The sequence below is a fragment of the Agelaius tricolor genome, unplaced genomic scaffold (genome assembly GCF_023055355.1).
Source record: "Agelaius tricolor isolate 1412-34295 unplaced genomic scaffold, bAgeTri1.0.p SCAF_6, whole genome shotgun sequence".
Lineage (NCBI taxonomy): Eukaryota > Metazoa > Chordata > Aves > Passeriformes > Icteridae > Agelaius > Agelaius tricolor.
This window is the reverse complement of record NW_027269266.1, coordinates 52,077,872-52,098,838: the sequence shown is the minus strand read 5'-3', so window position 1 is coordinate 52,098,838 and position 20,967 is coordinate 52,077,872. Positions and strand designations below refer to the sequence as shown.

At 38.9% G+C, this 20,967-nt stretch overlaps 1 protein-coding gene across 4 annotated transcripts in view; it reads left to right on the top strand.

The window, feature by feature from the left end:
- Nucleotides 1-1,427: 1,427 nt before the first annotated feature.
- The window catches only part of SUGCT (succinyl-CoA:glutarate-CoA transferase), a 314,684-nt gene continuing 295,144 nt past the window's right edge, over nt 1,428-20,967 (top strand). Inside the window, exons 1-6 of one of the 4 annotated variants that reach the window (XM_071429807.1) lie at nt 1,531-1,801; nt 5,319-5,370; nt 5,466-5,539; nt 7,665-7,750; nt 8,527-8,577; nt 13,532-13,652. In XM_071429807.1, coding sequence (XP_071285908.1) covers nt 1,636-1,801; nt 5,319-5,370; nt 5,466-5,539; nt 7,665-7,750; nt 8,527-8,577; nt 13,532-13,652 — 550 coding nt within the window. In that variant the 5' untranslated portion in view covers nt 1,531-1,635. Of the gene's footprint in view, nt 1,802-5,318; nt 5,371-5,465; nt 5,540-7,664; nt 7,751-8,526; nt 8,578-13,531; nt 13,653-20,967 lie in introns of all 4 variants that reach the window. The other 3 variants (XM_071429805.1, XM_071429806.1, XM_071429808.1) reach the window with 3 other exon arrangements.

Below are 20,967 nucleotides of genomic sequence, written 5' to 3'. Positions count from 1 at the left end.
ATACAAACTGGTGGCAAAATGCTACTTCGTAGGAGAACTTCACATTTAGCACAAAGTCAATTTAACAATGTTATTTATTCCACATTCCTGCTCTGTTCTCACGTACATATTAATGCAAATCCTCAGCAGCTCTGAAAAAATGGTAAAGATTTTTTTATTGTTATTTATTTCTGACAGTACAACAAAGCACTACTTGGTTTTAGGACATTGCAACATAGGAAAATTAAGAAGGGCTTTCAGAACAGCAGTTAATAAAAGTTAACTATTAAAACAAGCAGAAAGTTTCTGTGCTTTATATACCAGTCTTGCTTTTCTTTAGCTTTAAACAGGTTTTGGTTTGTTTTTTTACAATGTGTTTACAGCAAACACTAAGTTTATATTCACAGGGAACTCACCTCCCCACTATGTTATACAATCTCTCTGTGAAAAATGAGGCAATATCTTTTAAATTCTAAAATAGAAAGAGACTAAAGCTGCTCATTTACATTTTTTGATAATCCTTTAGTCTGGAAGACTATCTGTTTTTATTGTGCACACAAGGTATGCCATGTCTACAGAAGCCAGTTTATCAGTGTAACTTACCAAATTATCTGTCTCATTCCAAAAAAGCACAGTTTAATTTAAACCCTTTTCATACCATATGAATTAGAAATACATACCGTTGTGCACATGTTGAGTTATACTGGGGTAATTGTGCTGATTAATTTCTTCTTGTTGACAAAATTTAAAGCATCCATGTAGTACTTTTGTTTACACACAGCACGTCCAATCAACAAACCTGTCATGTAGATTTTCTCTATGTTCTTCCTCCGCATTTAGGCAGACTGACATGTGACATGTCTTAAGCCTGTGCTGCTCATCATGCTCATTTTCAAGCAGTCAGAAGTTTCAGTTGCTTTTGAGATACAGGAGTTGTCTTATCCTCACATATTTCAGACAAACAAATGCCAAACCTCTATGCAGCCTTTTTTATCCTGTTAGAGAGGCAAGAAGACACCATGGTGTTCCTGTAACAAGTCTTCTCCTCTGTCCTAATACAGACTAAAAGTAGTCTGAGGGTACTTCGTTCAGAGAAGAGTTGCTCAAAGATCAGTTCAAGCTAACCCTTCCATAACTACACCCAGCTGAAGATACAGCTTACAGTGTGAGTGATATTGCACCTTCAGTGACGGCGAAATGAGGGGAAAGATCTCCCTCGTGCCGCTGAGCGCATCCAGTGCGGCTACCTGCCTTGGTAAGTGCGGAAAACCCTTCCGGGTGCTGGTGGTGGTGGAAGGGTTTTTACTTTTATTCTACCTTGGCAATGCTGTATGTCACGAGCTGGAATGTTGTATGTACGCCGAGCTGGAAGTATAAATTTCCAGCCGTCAAAGAGCGGAATTCCCGTCGCGAACATCTGCAGGACGCCTCCCTGCTTTCTGAAGTCCAGGCGAGAGCGCTTGATGGCACAGGAGCGGCGCCCCGTCCCGCCGTGCCGCGGAGCGGGCACCCAGCCGGGAGCGGCGCTGGGCTCGGGCCTCCCGCCCGCGCCTGCGCGCCCCCCGTCCCGGGAGATCCGAGCCTGTCCCGGGAGCGGGACGGGAAGAGGGCGGCGGCGCCTGCGCCGAGCGCTCGGTGCTGTCGCGAGTGGCGGGGATGCTGCGCGCCGGGCTGGGAAGAAGGAGCCGGTGTTGCGGGGGACTCTGGAGGAGCCCCTGCCCCGAAGCTGCCGGCGGCTGCGCCAGAGCCCTGAGCGCTGCCTCTGCCTCCCCTTCCCCGGGCAGCGGCGGCGGGGCGCGGAGCGGAGGCGCTTCCCCGGCAGGTACCGAGCCGTGCCGCACCCTCCTCCTCCTCTTCCTCCTCTGCCTCCCCTCTCCCGCCGCGTCGGGCCCCTCTGTCCCTGTGACCCCGTCGGTGCCGCTGGGGCGGGGGTCGGAGCCGCTTCTCGGGGGGCGCGGGCGCCAAACACCTGCGGGAGGTTCCTGCGAGGGCCGGGCCAAGGGGGTCTGAGCGCAGCCCCGGGACGGCCTCGGCGCTCGGACTTCGCCCGCAGGACGCGCCGCTTGTGACACGGAGCGTGTCGGCTCTCCTGGCAGCCCCGGCTAATGGCACGCCGTGTTCCAGGCCCCATCTTTTTGTAAGGTTACCAAAGTTCAACTGCCTGCAATTGTGCTTTTAAATTTTTTGAAAAACGAAATGAAATAAATCAAAGCTGCAACAAATTCATTGTTCTCTGGCTTCAACTTTCTCTGTTATTAAATAACAGAAAAATAGTAACAATAGCTTTGCTGGCACTAGAATCGGAGGAAGTTTGCAGTTGTGCCTCCTACTATGAACATACCAAGTGTGTTCCAGGCTGGAGTGTACCCACTGATTGTGAATTAGTCCACGGTAGTGATGGACTTGATTATAACTTACTGCATGGATAAAGTGAAAAAGTGCTGATTGTGCAGCAGTCATGTCCTCTGGAATTGAAAGTAATTGGAATGGTATCTCTTAATTTGCATTGTTGCAAATATTAATTGTCTCTTCTAGGTGCCCTCTTCTGTCACAAGTGTAAAGAAAATATTTTTGGAATATGACACAAGAATTGGTTTCTGTTCTATGGAATGGTCTCTCTGTTGGTTGCTTATTTGTATTGTTAGACTCAGCCAACCTTGGAACAAGCTATTGAGCTTAGCTAGAGAGTGTAAATCATATTGAGAGCGAGAGGGTGTATTTATTCTTAATCAAAGTTATTTATGGAAGATACATATGATAGTCTAATTCACAATAAATTCAAGCATCATGGGAATCAAGAGCTTACGCAGAGGATATAGTTAGAGCTGGGAGAGTGATTTTTCATTCAGTCATCAAGTTACTGGTATAAATAAAAGCAAAAATACAAGAGAAAATGTAAGTTTGCATTTTAAAAATTAAGACTGTTGAGTAAGAATTCTAATGAAGTCTAACTTTGGGTATGTCCCTGCTTAGGAAGCTAGTGATGAAAGTAAAAACTCAGGAGATATTTCTAGTTAATGCTGATGAATTCTGATCTCTTGTGTTTGTTTATTATGTGGTTTTGTTTCTTTTTGTTCCTACAGTAGATAATACTCCCTTATTCAGGATTCATGTACCAGAACTGCTGATGTCAAAAGGCTTTCTACTGCAGTTATTTCAGCAAATTAGTGTCACACTGCATATATAATCTAGTTCATATATATTTTTTTTTGCTGAACATCTGCGTTCTTTTATTCTGAAGAGACTAACAGGTCTGTTCCTCAATTTTCAAAAGAAAACTTTTGATCTTTCTTGCATTTCTTCATCATCATGGATATCTGTTATTTACTGTCATTAAAAAAAAAAAAACAAACACAATGATATGTTTATCTTCAGAGCAAGAGTTGTGCTCTCCTATTCTGTTCCAGCTGTGGAAGAGTCCTAACCCCTGAATGGAGTGTTAGATGATGCCATAATGTGAGTCATATGATAGTTAGTAAGGGTTCATCAGTTTTAGTTATGCATAAATACATATTTACAGCATAATCTTAACATTTTACTGGCTTTTTTTTGAGAAATATCTTCATAGATTCCTACAACTTGACTGCAGGCAGAGAACCTGTTTGCTCTGAAAAGTTGCTATTGTTCTGATAGTGTATCTGTGAGTAGCCCTAAATATTGGTTCAGGATGAGAATAAGTGAGCTATCAAAGTGCAGCTCTAAAAGGTGTGGAAATAATAGAGGATACCTTTTTAAGCTGAAATTACATATTTTTAATTTTTGGGGAGCTTCAGTAAAGCTTTTTACATATTTTTGGAAAAAAGAGTAGAGGTTTTTGTTGAGAAAATTTTGCATCCAGCTTGATAAAACTAAAGTTATACTGGAGGGTCTGTGGTGTTTACCTGGCAGAACTGTTTTCCAATGTCTGGAACCCATGGAGGTGTGGAGCACTGAAGAGGAGTAGCAACCACTGGAGAGTAGTAGCCTTTAGGTTTTCCTAAAGGCTTTGAAAGTGCAAAACACGTGCCCTAGATGTATATGTTTTCAACATGCTGCTCAGTCTGCATATTATATTAAAGCACAAAACCTGTTAAATGGAAATCTCCCTGGAGTAAGTGGTAATAATGGAGGAAAATTTCTTCAAGTTGAACAATGGGATGCAAGTTTCCTCGTTGAGGGCAGTACAGTTAATGAAAATATTTTAGCAGAAACCTTGAATTTCTACTGCTGCTTCTCTGTAGCTTTCTTTTATTTCTCTCTTGATATAAATCTTCTTCCCATATGTAGGAAGGAGAGTTATGAGGGTGACTGAATGGTGGTTCAGGTCTAATGGAGGGAATGTGGAGCAGGTGGTACAGGCATGCACTGCTGCATGATATAGGAGATGCACCACAGTGTCCTGCAGGCTTTGAATGAATGTGGTTTGTTTGATTCCCACCCCCTCACCCCTCTCCCCACAATACGTTTTACATCCTTGTCTTACCAGGACAAGCTCCAAAAAGAGGCCACAAGCTGGTATGTGTCACTTTAGTGGTGTTACTGGCCAGGTGCTTTTGTTTTGTGTGAGAGACCGCCTTCCAAACAGTAGCTGAATGACCATCCTCACAGGATGATGAAGTGTTTGTGTCCCTAGCCTTCAATTAAAGACTGAAGGAGAAGAAGATAACCTAATGCCATCAAAGAAATAGTTGGCCAACCTGTGGTCTAGACTGTGAGATTATTTGCTCTGTCTGTGATGTTTATTGCCATTACTGTTGTTTCTTAGACCTGGTCAGGTTGGAAAGGGTGAGGGAAAGGAAGAAAGCATTGTGATTTCTTAGTAATTATCTTGCATGTGCAGCTTCCATTGAAAGTGTTTCTTTGGCTCATGTATTCTGCCTTAAGTTTTGTAAAGGGGATGTTCTTTTTGTGTTTGTGTGTGTGATGCAAGTGGATAGGTCTACACAGGTGAGAATTCACACTTTGTGAATTCTACTATGCTTGCCATTGGTCTGGTACCCTTACTTTTAGCTTATGTCATTCTGATGTTGCTTGCTAAAATGTTTTTGTTGTATCTTTCTTCAGATTAGCCTTTAAAAACTGTTTGAGTGTTTGTGGAAGGCGCATATAAAGTATTGCTATAAAGTAGCTTTATTGTAGACTTGCTAGGGAGTTAGAATAGGTTCTGAAATGTCATACATAAGATTTTCCAACTTTGAAAGGCTTTACTAATGTAGTATGCACCTAATAACCAGCTTGTTGAGAAAGCTTTGTTATCCTTTATTAGGGAAGGGAGATGAGGGAGAATGATGAGTGTTCTAAAAACAATGTGTTTGGTTTTTTTTTTTGAGATTGAAAACACTGTTTTTGTTTCTTGTCAGGTGCTAGTAATGTAAAGCCATTGGATGGTGTGAAAATTCTTGATTTAACAAGGTTTGTGTTTTGTCTATAATTTGTAACAGTGTGTCTAAATGCAAATATTCTGATTGGAAAAACTAAGAAAACAATATTATTTTTTCATATTGAAGGGTTCTTGCAGGACCATTTGCCACAATGAATTTGGGAGATCTAGGGGCTGAAGTTATCAAAGTGGAAAGACCAGGTAAGATTTTTATTTGTTTATTTTAGATATAGTAAGAACTGGATAATAAGTGTGTATATATATATAGATAATGTAAGGACATTGGATAATTGACTTATAATTAAATTTTGTATATTTTTTAGCTTAACACAATGGTTTTCTTCTTCCACTCAGCACATGTGCTTCTTATCCAAACAGTTTATAAGGATTGGGTAATGGAAAAAAATGCTTCATTCTTATGGTATAGCTACACTTCTTAGTTTGGAAGACCATATAAGAAGAATAACAAATTGCATGGCATTTGGGTCTTTTTTAGAAATAGTCCCCTCACTTGGCTCTAAGTTTTATGTATCATTATGCATTTGAGGTGTGTGATTATGCCATAGCAGCTGCATGTTGTGTAATGCATTTTTTGCTTTAAATTTCCATACTTTAAGTTTCTCTCTTTTGGTATTACTAGTCTTGAAACTAGTTGGTGAAATTAGTTGAGATACTAAACAATATTACAATCCCTATATTTTATAACAGTTTATAATAATTTATAACATAAATTGAGATACTAAACATACTACAATAGAAAATATTGAATGTTTGGACATTTAATGAAGCAATGAATTTTTGACAAAGATTTTGCCACATCAATCTATAGGTCATCCTTATTTACTGACCATTGTTATAAAGGTTTTCACTTTTGTGACCAGGCAAAGGTACATCCATTTTGTAGTATCAGATTAGACCAACACTGGTAGTATTCCAAACATCTAGGTAGTAAGAACAGAGCAATGTCAACAATTAAGTGTGAAGTAATGATTTTGGAGCTTTTCAGTTTTCTGTGATCGAAGAAGAAGGGCAGCTTCAGAATTCTAAATGTCAAACATTTTAGAAGGTGAGTAATCCTCTCTTTCTGTGAGAGGATGTCCACTTTCACAGGAGTATTAATCCAAAAGAACAGTAGCCCCACTAGCGTTCTACAGGGAAAGTATTACTGAAATGTTTTCCTTTGAAAATAGGTGAAAATACTTTCACCTAAATTACACAGAGAAGAGACTGCCCCTGCCCTCCTAAGCAGCCTGCTTGAACCAAAATAGTTTTTTGAGAAATGTTGATAAGCAATTTATATGTTTGCATAACTTCTGCCACTGTAGATCTTAAATGGCTGTAGATTTTTGTGTTAGTATAGTGTATAGCATAATTGTGACAGTGGCTATGTAACATGCCACCTAAGGTTCTTCAGCTTGTTTCTGTATCTGGGTTTCTGTATCAGTCTTCCCTGCTGCCTCACTAAGGAAGGTTTTCAGTTATGTGAAGTTAATAAGTAGATGAAGGCTAGATATTGAAGAAGATACAGGAATGCACATGCTTGCTAACACTCAGGACAGTGATTCTATCTGAAGTTGAATTTAGCTTTAATTCTATTTAAAATAGATTTCTAGCCTTCATGATGCTTAAGAAAGGTTAAAAATTGGAAATTAAGCATAAATGATATATTAATATCAGTGTCTGCAGCACATTTAAGGCAGGAGTTTTGGAAGGGCTGGAGGTGGGACCCTGCACCAGCCATCAGGAGCACTTCTTTAGCTGTTACTGTGCAGCATGTGACTTAATCAGTTGTTGTCTGTCAGTGGTATCTTGATGTTATGTCCGGAGTGTTTCAGGAATACCTTACTGACCAGATGAACTGTGTGACTTGGTGCAGGCAAGAGACTCAACTAAATTCTTCAGGATTGACTAAAAAGAATTGCATTGTAGGCCTATATAAAGTTAAAACAAACAAACTACCAAAAGAACTCCCAATTCCCCTTTCCCCAGACTCCCCAAGAAAACAACCAAAATACCAACCCACAAGTGAAAAACAACCAAAAAAACCTGCAAATACACTAGTGGTCTGTGGCAGTATTAGTATTTTCAAGACTAAATGGAATCCCAACACTAGCAAAAACTTTGTTCACTTCACTTAATTGCATTCTTTTTTAGGTGTGTTTTTTGATATAAATATCCTAAAATAAATATTTTAAACTAATATTTGTCCTGCCTGCTAGATGAATCTTAGGTGACTTTAATGTAATATTGGAGAAAAGCTTTTTATTCTTATTTGTTGGGTGTGTGATATTTGGCAACTATGAATATGTGATGGTATTTCTTTCAGGAGCTGGTGATGACACAAGAGCTTGGGGCCCACCTTTTGCTGGGACAGAAAGTGTTTATTTTCTCAGTGTCAATAGAAATAAAAAGGTAAATGGGGTGTGGAATGGGACAGGAGCCTATGCTTTCTGTAATTATAACTGAATATAAAACACTTCTTAGTTTGATTCTTAGCATATATAATGGAGCAATACTTACATTGACCTAACGTTATGATGAATAAATTTCAGGAGAAAATCCCTAAGTTTTTAGAGCAACAAAGGTTGCAAATCTCTGGTACTGTGCTGTGGGCAGCTGAGGCAAAATAAAAAAGCAAGAGTGCTCCTGATGGTCTTCAGTTGCTGGTGCTAATTAACTGAAAATGAGACCTGCTGAAAGCAAGGGGTATTTTATTTGAGTGATCATTTTTCCAGGTGCATCAGCTCAGTTGCCCTGTGTCAGTTGGCAGGAAGAGTGCTGCCATTATACCATGGTGAGGGTGGCTAAATCTAGCTTTTGAAACTTAAAATGAAGTTTCATGGCATACCTGAATTGTTTAATGGCTTGTTACCATTGAAACAAATGTTTCTGGTGTCCCCCTGTGTACTTGCCGTAATGGGTCCTGTCTAAATATATAGTGAACAGGCTGCCCACCTGTCAGACTGGTTTTGGTCCTTGTCTGATTCTTTAATGAGATATAGTTCAGCTTGTTTTGCTGAGAGATTTTTTTTTTTTTTCAGGAGGAGAAGGGCTATGTGTTAAAATTTATTTATCCAAATTAGCCATAGTGTGCAGTTTGACTGTTGGTTATGTTTAGAATAGGCTGATAATACCTTTCACATATTTTTTCCACAGAAATTACTGTTGTATTTATTTTTAATCCCCAGAGTATAGCTATCAACATGAAGGATTCAAAAGGAGTAAAGCTAATCAAAGAGGTAGGTTTTAATAGCATGTGAGGTGTCCTTGTTTTGTATTGTGGTGATCCTAAGTGATTCACAAGTTACACTAAGTAATAAGGATTAAACTCTGCATTTCAAATATTAATTTGATAATTTAAAAAAAATCGATGCATGCAGTAAATTTTGTAAATTACAGTATATGCTTTTGGACTCAATGTGCAATGTAACTTGTAATGACTTTAGATTTACATGATGACATGAAAACATCATCAAAATCTTCAAATTAAATATTGTGAGGAAATGGTCTAATAGCCTATTCCTTTCCTGTTGCTGCTGCTGATCTTGCTGTACTACTGCAGTAGAACGATTCCAGATGGACTGATCAGATGAAGTCAGTGAGCAGTCAGGAGGAGATGCTGTGCTCCAGTAAATGCAGTTTTTTGAATGTTACAGTGTTCAGTTGCTGTATATCCTCCTGAAAAACACTGTCCTGTAGGTGACACTTAGTATTGTGTCTTTTTCAGTATTTGACTTCAATGTCTTTAAGGTGATCCATTTCTCTATCTAAAAATAATAAAACCATAAAATATCACATTTTGTCAAACTTGAGTTTTGTCAACCCTTTATTTATTACTTGTTGAGGAATGCAAGATCTGCTACTTGCTAGTGGTGTGTTTTAAGCCCTGCAGTAGTAGCAGCTGACTTCTGTTACTGCTTGTTTCAGTATCAGTTCCAATCCCTTTTTCACAGGGACACTAGTGTCATGCAGTAGGTGGAATTTGTCTGGTAGTACTTTTTGCTGGGAATACTGCATAAAATGGAAATAGATTAAGTTTTCTGATGCTTTTGATTTGTTATCTATGCAAAGGTACTTCATACAGAAATACTCTGGAGATTAGATATAGATATAATTCTACAGCGCCTTCTCTTTTTGCAGAACAGAGGCATTTATTGTTAATTTGTTATGGAGCTGTGTTTATCTTCTAAAAAATTTATAAGTAGAAATTTTCATTTGGAAAAATTTTACACAATATAAAAAATTTTTTGCACAGGCATCTTTTTGGATAAACTAGTCATATTCTAATTAAGTGCTATAAAAATTTTTGCCCTTGTGAAAGAAAATTAATTTATTATTTGACCTTTAAAATGGTGAAAGAGAAACTACGCAGAGTGTCCACTGATTCCACATGTGTGGGCTGAAGGTGTTTGAAGAGTTAAAGGCAGCTGGGCCTATGAGTCAAGATGAGGTGGAGGAAAAAGTGGCATCATCTGTTAAATATTTACCACACTAGCTGTAAAAATGAGGACACTGCCTGTGAAAAAGTAATTTCCTATATTTTCTATCCTTTTTTAAAGTGGCTTTAATAACCACTATAGCTTTCTGTTCCTTAAATCAATGCCATCCCTATCTGTGATATAGCAGCGTTGAAAACTGATGAAGCTCTGTTTGTCATGCTACTTGTGGAGTTGTTCATCCTTCTCCTTGATTTTGAATGATATGTTTTGAAAGCATTTGGTGCAAAGGTCTTGACATTCCATTATTCATCTCAAATGAAACTTCTGTTTGGAGTTTTGTCAAAAAGTAAGCGTAAAGGGAAGTTATTTATAACAAGCTTTTGTTTTCAGTTGTCCTCTGCTATCATCAGGACAGACCTGTATAGAATTGGGCATTGTTCAGCATTTTATTTGTTACTATGACAAGAAGTGTCCATGTCTTTAAAGTAGCTCATGAAAAGTATAAATTGAAGTTTGTGGCACTGCTTATTCATACATAAATATGAGTTGTGTCACCTGTGTAAGAGCTACAAAGAAATGTAATAAGGTTATAATTTTTACCTTTATTAAGCAAGGTATCATGGTTAAAATAGGTTTTATTTCCCACATATATTTTGTGTAGTTTTAAGAGGGCAAGTCTCAATTTAGAATCATGTTAGAAAAACAGCAGTAGAGAGTCCTCAAGTATATGTCAAAAACATAGACTTGACAATTAGTCAGTAATATCAAGTGAGCTGAAGAAATCTATTAATCAGGAATCCTGGCTGCTTTTCATCCTTTGGCACAACACTACAAAATATTTTTTCAAGGATTTATTCTTTCACACATGATTACTTGATTTCCACAAAACTATTACTGTGACTTATTTCTTTCTTTCTATGTCACTTGTAGCCCTTTCTTCCCTTCTAGTGTTTTTGGCTGGCTGTTAATTTGCATTCCAAATATTTGTTTGTCTGAATAAAAATTATTTTTGTTGTCTTCAGTGATTGTACATGTGCCAGTCCCATGCTCTGATATCTTTCTGTTCTCTTTAGAACATTATTTATTGGTTATTGTCAGAAACTCATTTTAAGAACCTTAAGTATACTTCTCTCCTGTGGATTATTTAGCCTTAACTAATGAATTTTAAATTTTTTTATTCATGAAGAACTTGGGACTTGAATTGACTGGGAGCTGATGGCACTTCTTCTCTTCCACTATTTTTAGCTGAAAGGTCAATATGCCCCATGCATTGCTTTCTTACTTGATAAAGCAAGCTAGTCACACATATATATACATGTATTTGTTTATATGTATGTGTTATGCAGATTCTTCTCTGTAGAGTTCTTGTAAAAACCAAAGCACAAAAAACACAAAAAAATCCCCAAACAAAACACCAACCAAAACTTCCAAAAGATATGCATGGTTTCCTTTATAAAGTTAGTAGCATCATTCTTTGTTATTCAACTTAATGACTACTTTGGCATGAACTCTGCTGTTCATTATTTCCTGAGGCATAGATGTTGAGCCTATCAGTGTCCTCTCTGGAACAGATAGTATTCCAAGTCAAGTCTGTGTAGTATTGCTCTGTTAGTAGGTGTTAAAATACGAGTGATGTTTAGAAGAATTTTAGGGCATGAAGTATGAAATTTTAGTTGACAGTGGACTTAAGACCCCATTGAGACTGAAAATCTCTGTGCATTTTAAGAACATAGTTTGTTTTGATGCCTGGAGAGGCTATCTAGAACAGAGGCTAGACAGTGTTAAAGGATTAAAGTAGGTATTTATTAAGGCCTTCAAAGGTTACACCTTGGGCAGTACAAGAGCCTGGCCATGGCTACACCCAAGATGGACAACAGGTCACACGTTTTCACACTTTTATAAGTTTTGGTCCATTTACATATTGGGGTTAATTGTCCAATTACAGCTTCAGGTTATGAAGTCCCATCCTCCCAGATTGCTCTCCTCAATTCACTTTTAGGCCTGAAGCTGCAATGATGTCCTTGGTTCTTAGGCTAGAAAAGAATTGTTTTGTCTAACTAAACTGTGAAGAGATGTTGCTAACACTTTATATGAAGTTCAGAGTTATATACTAATGCAGCATAGAATCTGGAAAATATAAAAGCTAAAATGTAAGGCATCAGTTTGGATCAGACTGTGTATCCAGTTTTCCACAAATGGCAGAATTTTTGGTTCCTTGAGCATCAGATCTACATGTAGACTGCCACCTTTATACATTAAAAACTATTTTAAATGAAAACTTTAGATGCAGAACTGGCACAGCACTTGTAATGTGTCTTGAAAACTCTTTTCTCTGAGAGCATATACCCTGCTAAACTCTGGGCCCAAGTCATTATATCCTCACTTAGCATTTTTGTCATTTCATGTATGTTGCCCAGTCCAGAAGTATGGTGCTTTTCATGTTGCAGTACTGGGTGTCATGCTTTCTTCTTCAGTGGCTTGTGGGAGATGGTAGTTCTTCAGTATAACATGGACAACAACTTTCAACTGTTTTAGCCCATTCAATCACTGTTATTTTCACAGATTACAAAATCACAGTGAAAGCAATACAGAAGTTGTAACCAATTTCATCTCTTGAATCAACTAGGCTAAAGCTGTAGCATTACCAGTTTGAAAAGTGTTTATGTATGAACTGTGATGGATTTCAATAGAAAATAAAACCTCCTTAACTTAATCTTCATAAAGGCATTGTGATTTCTGTTATGATGACACTAGTTTGTAGGAGCTTGTTTAACATACTGTATATTTAATTACACATGTGACATGGCAGTTTCAGAGACTGTGACTCCTTGATTGGCTGCAAATAGCATTAAGCAATTAATATATCAGTTATGCTTAAAAATGAGTGCACAAACATGTGTACCTGTTAGGGAGCATTTCTTAAATTCCTGTGCACTCACACATACCCCACACAGTTTACCAGGCTGAAAGCCTACAAGTCCCTCAAGGCATACATCTGTCTTTTGACATGTAGTTCTCATGCTTCAGGAGTCAACTTGTGTTAGTCTCAGTGAAATTTCCATGTGTAGATCTGCTTATAATTTTTATAAGAGAGGATGGAATTTAAAGCAAATCAAGGTTATATGTTAATCTCAAGATCAACAGATTTTTGGACTAGGTCATTCATTTGAAAGCAATGAAAAAAGTCATATTGCAGAACTTGACACCACTATTGTATTTAATGTGACTTTAAGATTTCAATTTTAATTTTTTTAATTTTAAGTGTTGTTGGGCTCCCTATTCTAATTCTACATATGGGAAGTTGGATATATGGCCTTGTTATGGTAATTCTAATCAATTACTTGAAAATGAAGAAGAATTTTAAAATTTTTTCTATTATGGAGAAAACATGAATAATGGAGATATATCACTTCACTTTTCTTAAGAAAAAGGGGCTAGAAAGAATGTATGTGAAGATTGCTCTGGTAAACTGTTGTCAAGCCTTAGGAAATTGATGTGATACTGATAATACCACAGTTTTGTCTAATCACTTTAGGTTTTTGACAGTCTTCTTTCTAGATATGCAGCATCTCTAATATGTAGCTTGCAGAAATGCACAATCTGACAGGCAAAAAAGTATCTCTGTAGGCTTTTCTTTTATCAGGAAGACTAGAGCCATTTTGATTAGCAAGATTTTAAAATTAAGTTACATAGGAATTTATTCAACTTTTGGGAGCTAATTAACAGATTTTATTAATCCTTTTCTTTTCTAAAGCTTGCAGCAGCATCTGATGTTTTTGTGGAAAACTTTGTCCCTGGGAAGCTGGCTGAAATGGGTCTAGGTTATGAAGACATTAAAAAGGTTGCTCCTCACATAGTGTACTGTTCAATAACAGGTATTTTATTTTCAATTCTTTATGTTCATTATTTCCTTTATTTCAGTCAAAGTGTTATAAAAGTCATGTGGTTGTATAGAAGTATGTTACTTTGATATCAGTCAAGATTAACTGAGAGTTTAAGTGAGTTCAGTTCAAAAACAGGTATAGAAAACTTTTGAGGAAGCAACCATGTCAACAGCTTAGTAGCTGTTCAGTGTCATTGCCATAGCAGCCTGACATGTTCTATTGATTTCAAAGGAGCCAGGATGGGCTGGCCTCCTTGGATTTTGCTTTAAACTATATGAAAACTGAGATTTCTTTTTTTTTTAACTCTCCCAACAGTTTTACTGAATTAAATTACATATTGTGTAATAACATCTGGTAACCTCAGTGTTTTTTACTGCTCTGAAGTATCTCTCTCTTCAGAATTGTGCAGTTACCTGTTTATGGAAGTTTTGCATGACTTTTTACAGTCTATTGCTTGGTAACTGAAACAGTAGAAGAATTATATGTACTTTATAATGAATATAAAGGGAAGAATGAGATGGAAGTAGACACACGTATGCTGATATTCATATAAAAATAATAAGTCTGAAAAACTGCTTAAAAAACCCAACAAAAAACACCCCCAAAATCTTAATCAAGCACTAAAATGAAAAGTCTAATATTAAAATGCAATTAAATAACAGCAGAAATTACAGATATTTTTATACTGTTTTAAAATCTTAGTTATAAATCTGCTTTTCTCTTAAATTTCTGTAGAATAAATGGCTTTGTCGTTTTGGTTACTGGGTATGGATGTTATTTAATAGAAATCAAATAGCTTTTTAGTCTTTTGTGGTGTATTTATCATATTTGTGTGGCAAATGTCTGAAAATGTCAAGAGCAGAAAGACAATTATATTCAGGGCTTGCTGAGAATCTTTGTTTAAATACCTATTTAGGTTTGTCAATGGCTAGTTACTACAATGCTTATCACATTTGCTTGTGCATATAATCTCACAACTAGAATTTGTCTAGTGGATTTGCGTTTTTTGTTTGGTTTTTTTTTTGTTTAGTTGCTGTACCCATAATGATGGGAAATAATTAAAATTATATCCAAACAATCTGTGTGAGGTACAACACCCCCTCATTTTGTGTCAGATGCTCCAGTCTCTTAATCACCTTTGTGACTCTGTGCTTGCCTCATTAAGTCGGTGTCTGCCATGTACTGGGTAGCCCAGAGCCAGGCACAGGACTACAGATGTGGCCTCAGGACTGCTGAGAAGAGGGGAAAGATCTTCCTCCTTGGCCTGCTTGTCTCTCTTCCCAGTGCAGAAAATACTGCTGTCCTCTGCTACAAGGATGCACACTTTTATATGTTTTGAGTGCTCCCTCAACTGAGGTAACTCTTCCTTGCTGCAGACTTCTCCTCTAGGCTCAGGGACCTAAGACTCCTGAGAGCCATCTTTTTTTGGTAAATAGTGAGGCAAAAAAGCATTAAATGCATCCACCTTTGTGGCCTTTGTTTATTTTGCCATAGGTCCATGTCCTCCCTACTCTTCCTTCTGCTGCTGATTTGCTTTCATGTTGTCTTTTGTGTCTTTTGCCAAATTCAACTCCAGGTCAGCCTTTGCTTTTCTAACCATATACTTATATGATCAAACAGCACCTCTGTAGTGCAGAAGAAGTGAAAGCACTTCTTCTGCTTTCACTGCTTGGAAGACAAGCTGAACAAAAATCACATAATCTTGCTGTTTAGAGCTTTGTGTAATGCATAACTTACAGTTATGTTCTATAATGGGAAACAATAAGCCTTATTCATAGACTATGGCAACTTGAAGTTGAAAGTGTTTGGGAGGTAAGACCTAAGTGATGTTTTGTTTGGCATTCATAAAGCAGCTTGAAATCCTAAATTATGGTTGTTTAAGTCTTGGATACTCAACAGGTATAAGCAATGTCTATTTAAGGATGATGCATCTTTTAGGAATAAAAATATAAGCTCCAGTGCCCTTAAAAAAAAATCAGCTCATAAATCCATTGAGTTAAGGCGGTAAATAGCAAAGCCTCAATCTAAGCATATTAAAAGAAGCAACCAGACTAGGACATGCAAGAAGGCACAATTGGGCAGAAAACTGATTTAAGAAGAATTCCTGATTGATTTCAAAACCCTCAGTGATGTGATTCTAGATATTACAATTCCTAACTATTTTTTGCTGTGGTTGAATTTGCTGCATTCAGATATGCCTGGGTGGTTTTTTTGGGGTATTTTTGTTTTGTTTTGTTTGGGTTTTTTTTGTGAAGAGACATGGGACTAGGTATGAGGCTCTGGGACTCGAGTGTCAAGCAAGTGATAGTGAAGGTCTATGTGGGCCAAGTCAGTCAACCAGCCACATTACAGCTACAGCTGTAAAAAAAGAAAGATGTGTTATTGATGTAGGTGACTCCCTTCTGAGGGGAACTGGGGGCCCCATATACTGACTTGTCCCACAGGGAAATCTGCTGCTTCCTTGGGGCCTAAGTAAGAGATATTACTAGAAGACTCCTTGGACTGATTCAGCCCTCTGATTATTATCTAATTCTGCATTTCCAGGTCAGCCGAGACAGTTCCTACAGCAATCAAAAAGAACTTCAGGGCATTGGGATGACTGGTTGAAGGGATAAGGGCAGAGGTGGTGTTTTCCTCAATGCTTTCAGTAGCAGGGGAGAGTGCTGAAAGAAACAGGAAAACCCTGATCAACAATGGCTTAAAGGCTGGTGCCGTTGGTGCAGTTTTGGCTTTTTCCCTCATGGGATAGTTTATACAGCACTAGGCTGGCTGCAGGCAAATAAGGTTTTTCTTTCTAAAAGAGTGAAAAGGCTTCCAGGCCTGCGTGTTGGCAGGGACAATTGAGGAGGCTTTAAACTTGGTTTGAAGGGGGAAGTAGGTAAGACCAGGGTCACTAGAGATAAATCCGGGGTGGCATGCTTGTGTCAGGGGTAAATTGATAGCCCGGCTAAAGTGCATCTACATCAGTATGGGTAACAAACAGGAGGAGCTGAAGGCCATTGTGCAGCAGGAAAGCTGTGATGTAGTTGGCATCAGAGAAATGAAATGGGATGAGGCATTTAAATGGTGTGCTGCAATTCATGGCTACAAACACTTCTGAAGGGACAAGCAAGGAAGGAGAGGTGATGGAGTGGCTGTGTACATTAGGGAGTGTTTCAACTGCATAGAGCTCAAGGATAATGATGACAAGATTGAGTACCTGTAGGTAAGAAGCAGGGGGAAGGCCAACAACACAGACATCCTGATAGGAGTCTATTATAGACAACCCAGCTGGGATGAAAGGATGGATGAACTATTCTGTAAGCCTCTGGCTGATGTTTCACAATTGCTAGCCCTTGTTCTTGTGGGAGACTAACTTGTGGGATGTCTGCTAGAAACTCAACACAGTGGAGAGGAGGCAGTCTAGAAGGTTTCTCGAGTGTGTGGAAGACAACTTCCTGACACAACTGGTAAGCGAGCTTAGCAAGGGGTGGACTCTGCTAGACCTGCTTTTTACAAACATAAGGGCTGGTGGGAAATGTGGTGGTCAGATGACATCTTTGGCATAGTGACCATGACATAATGGAGTATTCAATTCTTGGTGAAGTAAGGAAGGGGTCAACAAAACCTCCACCTTGGACTTCAGGAGGCTGGACTTTGGCCTGTTCAGGACACTGGTTCAGAGTTCTTTGGGAAACAGCCCTTAAAAACAAAAAGGTCCAGAAAGGCTGGACATACATTAAGAAACAAATTGTAAAGGCACAGGAGCAGTCTGTCCCTGCATGCCAAAAAATAACCTGTCAGGGAAGAAGACTTACCTGACTGAATAAGGAGCTTTTGCTGGAACTTAGGGGAAAACCAAAAGAGTTTATCACCTTAGGAAGAAGTGGCAGGCAGCTCAGGAAGACTCAACAAGGGTGTTGTTTGGTCACATAGAAAGAAAATTAGAAAGACAAAAGCTCTTCTAGAACTCAATCTGGCCACCTCTGTGAAAGACAGTGGAAAGTGCTTTTATAAATACACTAAAAAGAAGAAGAATAGCCAAGGAAAATTTCCAACCTCTATTGGATGTAAAGAGGAATATTGCAACGAAGGATAATAAGGCTGAGCAGTTAATGTCTCTATTGCCTCAGTCTTCAACAGAAAGATGGGTTATCAACCAGCTTCCTGAGCTGGTAGATGGAGATGGGGAGCAGAACAGACTGCCTGTAATCCAGGAGTAATTAGTTTGTGACATGCTGTGCTAGTTAGACACTCACAAATCCATGGAGTGAGATGGGATTCACACAAAAGTAGTGAGGGAGTTGGCAGATGAACTTACTAAGCTACTCTCCATCATTTATCATCAGTCCTGGCTAACTGGGGAGGCCCAGCAGATGTGACACTCACCCACAGGAAGGGCCAGAAGGAGGATCCAGAGAACTACAGGTCTATCAGCCTGACCTTGGTGCCCAGGAAAGTTATGGAACAGATTATCGTGAGTGCATTACATTGCATATGCAGGATAGCCAGGGGATCAGGCCTAGCCAGCCCAGTTTGTGAGAGGCAGGTCCTGTTTGACCAACCTGATCTCCTTTTATGACCAGTGCCCACCTAGTGGATGGGAGAAAGGCTGTGGATGTTGCTACAGCAAAGCCTTAGATTCTGTTGCCCACAGCATTCTCCTGGAGAAGCTGACAGCCCATGGCTTGGACTGGTGCACACTTTGCTGGGTGAAGAACTGGCTGGATGGCCGGGCCCACAGCCCACAGTGGTGGTTAGTGGTACCACATCAAATTTGTGGCTACTTCTAAGTGGAGTTCCCCAGGCTTCAGTACTGGGGCCAGTCCTGTTTAATAAAGTTATTAATGATGTGGACATGAGGATTGGGTGCATCTGCAGTAAATTTGAGGACAATACCAAGTTAGGAGGGAGTGTTGGTCTGCTGGAGAGTAGAAATCTGTAGAGGGTTCTGGTCAGGCTGGATTGATGGGCTGAGGCCAATGGTGAGGTTTAGTAAGGTGAAGTACCAGGCTCTTCACTTGGGTTGCAACTACTCCCTGCAGCCCTACAGGTGGGAGAAGAGCAGCTGGAAATCTTCCCAGCAGAAAGGGACCTGAGCATGCTGGTTGACAGCAGCTGAACTTGAGCCAGCAGTGTGCCCAGGTAGCCAAGAAGGCCAATGGCATCCTGGCCTGTATCAAAAATAGTGATTGTCCCTCTATACTCACAGTGGCTGGTTCAGCACCTGCTGGCATTTTGTGTTTGTGGTTACAGTGATAGTAGCCATTACCCTATTGTGGATTAGGGTATTTGCCAGATCCTTGAAGTGGTTCAGATGCTGGAGTGCTGCACTCCTTGTGATTGTATTTGTCCTGGTTTAAGGAAATTTGGGAGAAAACCTCCAAAGGGGTTCCTCTAGAAAGCAGATTCAAGCAGCCCCTCCCCGAGCTGGTTTGGGAAAAGATTTCCTTGGAGAAAAGTGGAAAAAACTGTTTATTTAACAGGCAAAGCATTCACCAGCACAAAAAATAAAACCTCTTCCAACTCCAAAGGAGATGACAAACTCAGAAAGTCCCCTTCGTGGGCTGTAGCTTGGCTCACTCAGTCTCTTATCAGTCCCTCCAGCACTGGAAATGCTGAGGCCCAGGCCCAGCCTGGTGGGCCACAGGTGTGAGCTGCTGGTGCTCCTTTGGGTGTTCAGTCCAGAACAGGTTTAAACAGGTCCAAAGAAAAAGAAAACCCAGAGTCCAGGGAACTTCTCTGCCTCAGCTAGCTAAAACCTAACTAAAAGCAAAGGAGAGCTCTGTCCCACCATCTGTCCGTGCTGCAGACAACACAGTCCAGGAGCAGGATGTGGGGGAGCAAGTGCAGTTTCTGATAACAAACTGTGTGCTTCTTCTCTCCCCCTTCATTCTTGGAACAAATCTTAAAGGTGCAAAACTTTAACAAATCTTAAAGGTGCAAAACAGGAGATGTTATCAGCTTACTTTTCACTTATTATTTACTTTTCCCTCCTTGCTCTAAGCTACGGTATCACCATGAAATCTAATTCATCTGAGTTGTAGTAGTGTATGTTCCTTCTATCTTCCTTTTCTCATCAATTCTGATGGCCAACAAATAACAACACTAAAAAAAAGCAGAGCCATGGCAAAAAGGTTTCCCACTCTTTCAAGTCTTCATTTAAAACAAGAGAAGTTCTTGGTGGTTTAAGAAAGCAACTGTAATTTGTGGATTTTTTAATGTAGAAAAACAAACCTGCTTCCTTTTTTGGTTTTGTCTTTAAAAACAGCTGAAACGTTCTGTGAGAAATTTTGAAAGCATTCAAACTTCTCATTCCTATACAACTTAAAATTCAAGATTGAACTCTATTACATAAATTACTTTTTGTTAATGAAACATATATGGAGGTGCCTGCTTGTGGTGAATAGCCACATATTTTAGCAGAAAAATAAAAAATAAAATCTAGGAGACACATTTCTTAGAAATGAGAAAATAGGCTACTTTATAACTTAAACAGTATTGAGCCATTTTTCTTTAATGCAGGAAAAATTTTTATGTGGAGTTGCCTCTCTAAATTTTGGACAATTGAAAATAGTAAAATGAAATATAGTGTATTTTTTTCAGTAAGTCTAGGGTCATGTGTAGGTGAAGAGTTTATACATAGGTATGCTAGACTGCTGTCTCTTTTATGACACTTTGGAAGTTGTGATTTACAAACTGAGTTTCTTATCCAAACTACTCAGATTGAATCTATACAGCTTTGCAGTGAGTGCTGCAGGGTTTAGAGGATATCCGGGACATTTCCCAATGTTCCTGCTGCTTTGAGTGCACTTGAACTCCAAACTGCCTGTTCTTACTCACAAGCTGGCTTTGCTTGGCTAGAAATAGTTTAAATGTAATATATGTTGATAGTTCTGTGGTTGAGATTGGTTTAAGTTCTGGAAAATTGGATGGTTAAAGAAAATTATGTACAGGTCGCAAGGGAGTGACCATTTCTATTATGGTCTGCATCATGCTGTCACTAGGAAAGTCACAGTTTAATCCTGAACAGGAGAGGGCACTGTTTAAAAGGACAACATGGTTTCCACATCAAAACCTTATTTTTTTCTTAAAGCCTCTGAAGGTAATATGTTTTCAAAGAATTTTACAGTTTGTTTATGAATGATGAAATGTACTCCTCTCAAGTTCTCTACCCCAGCCCTTTGCTCTGCTAATCTATGTGAATTGTGATTATTCTTTTTGTGCAGGTTTGTTTTCTTCCTAATATTCTAGGAAGTAATACTTTATATCATATGCAGGCTGCTTTGCATGTTGCTGGTGATATTAAAAGATCTTGTTGTAGTAT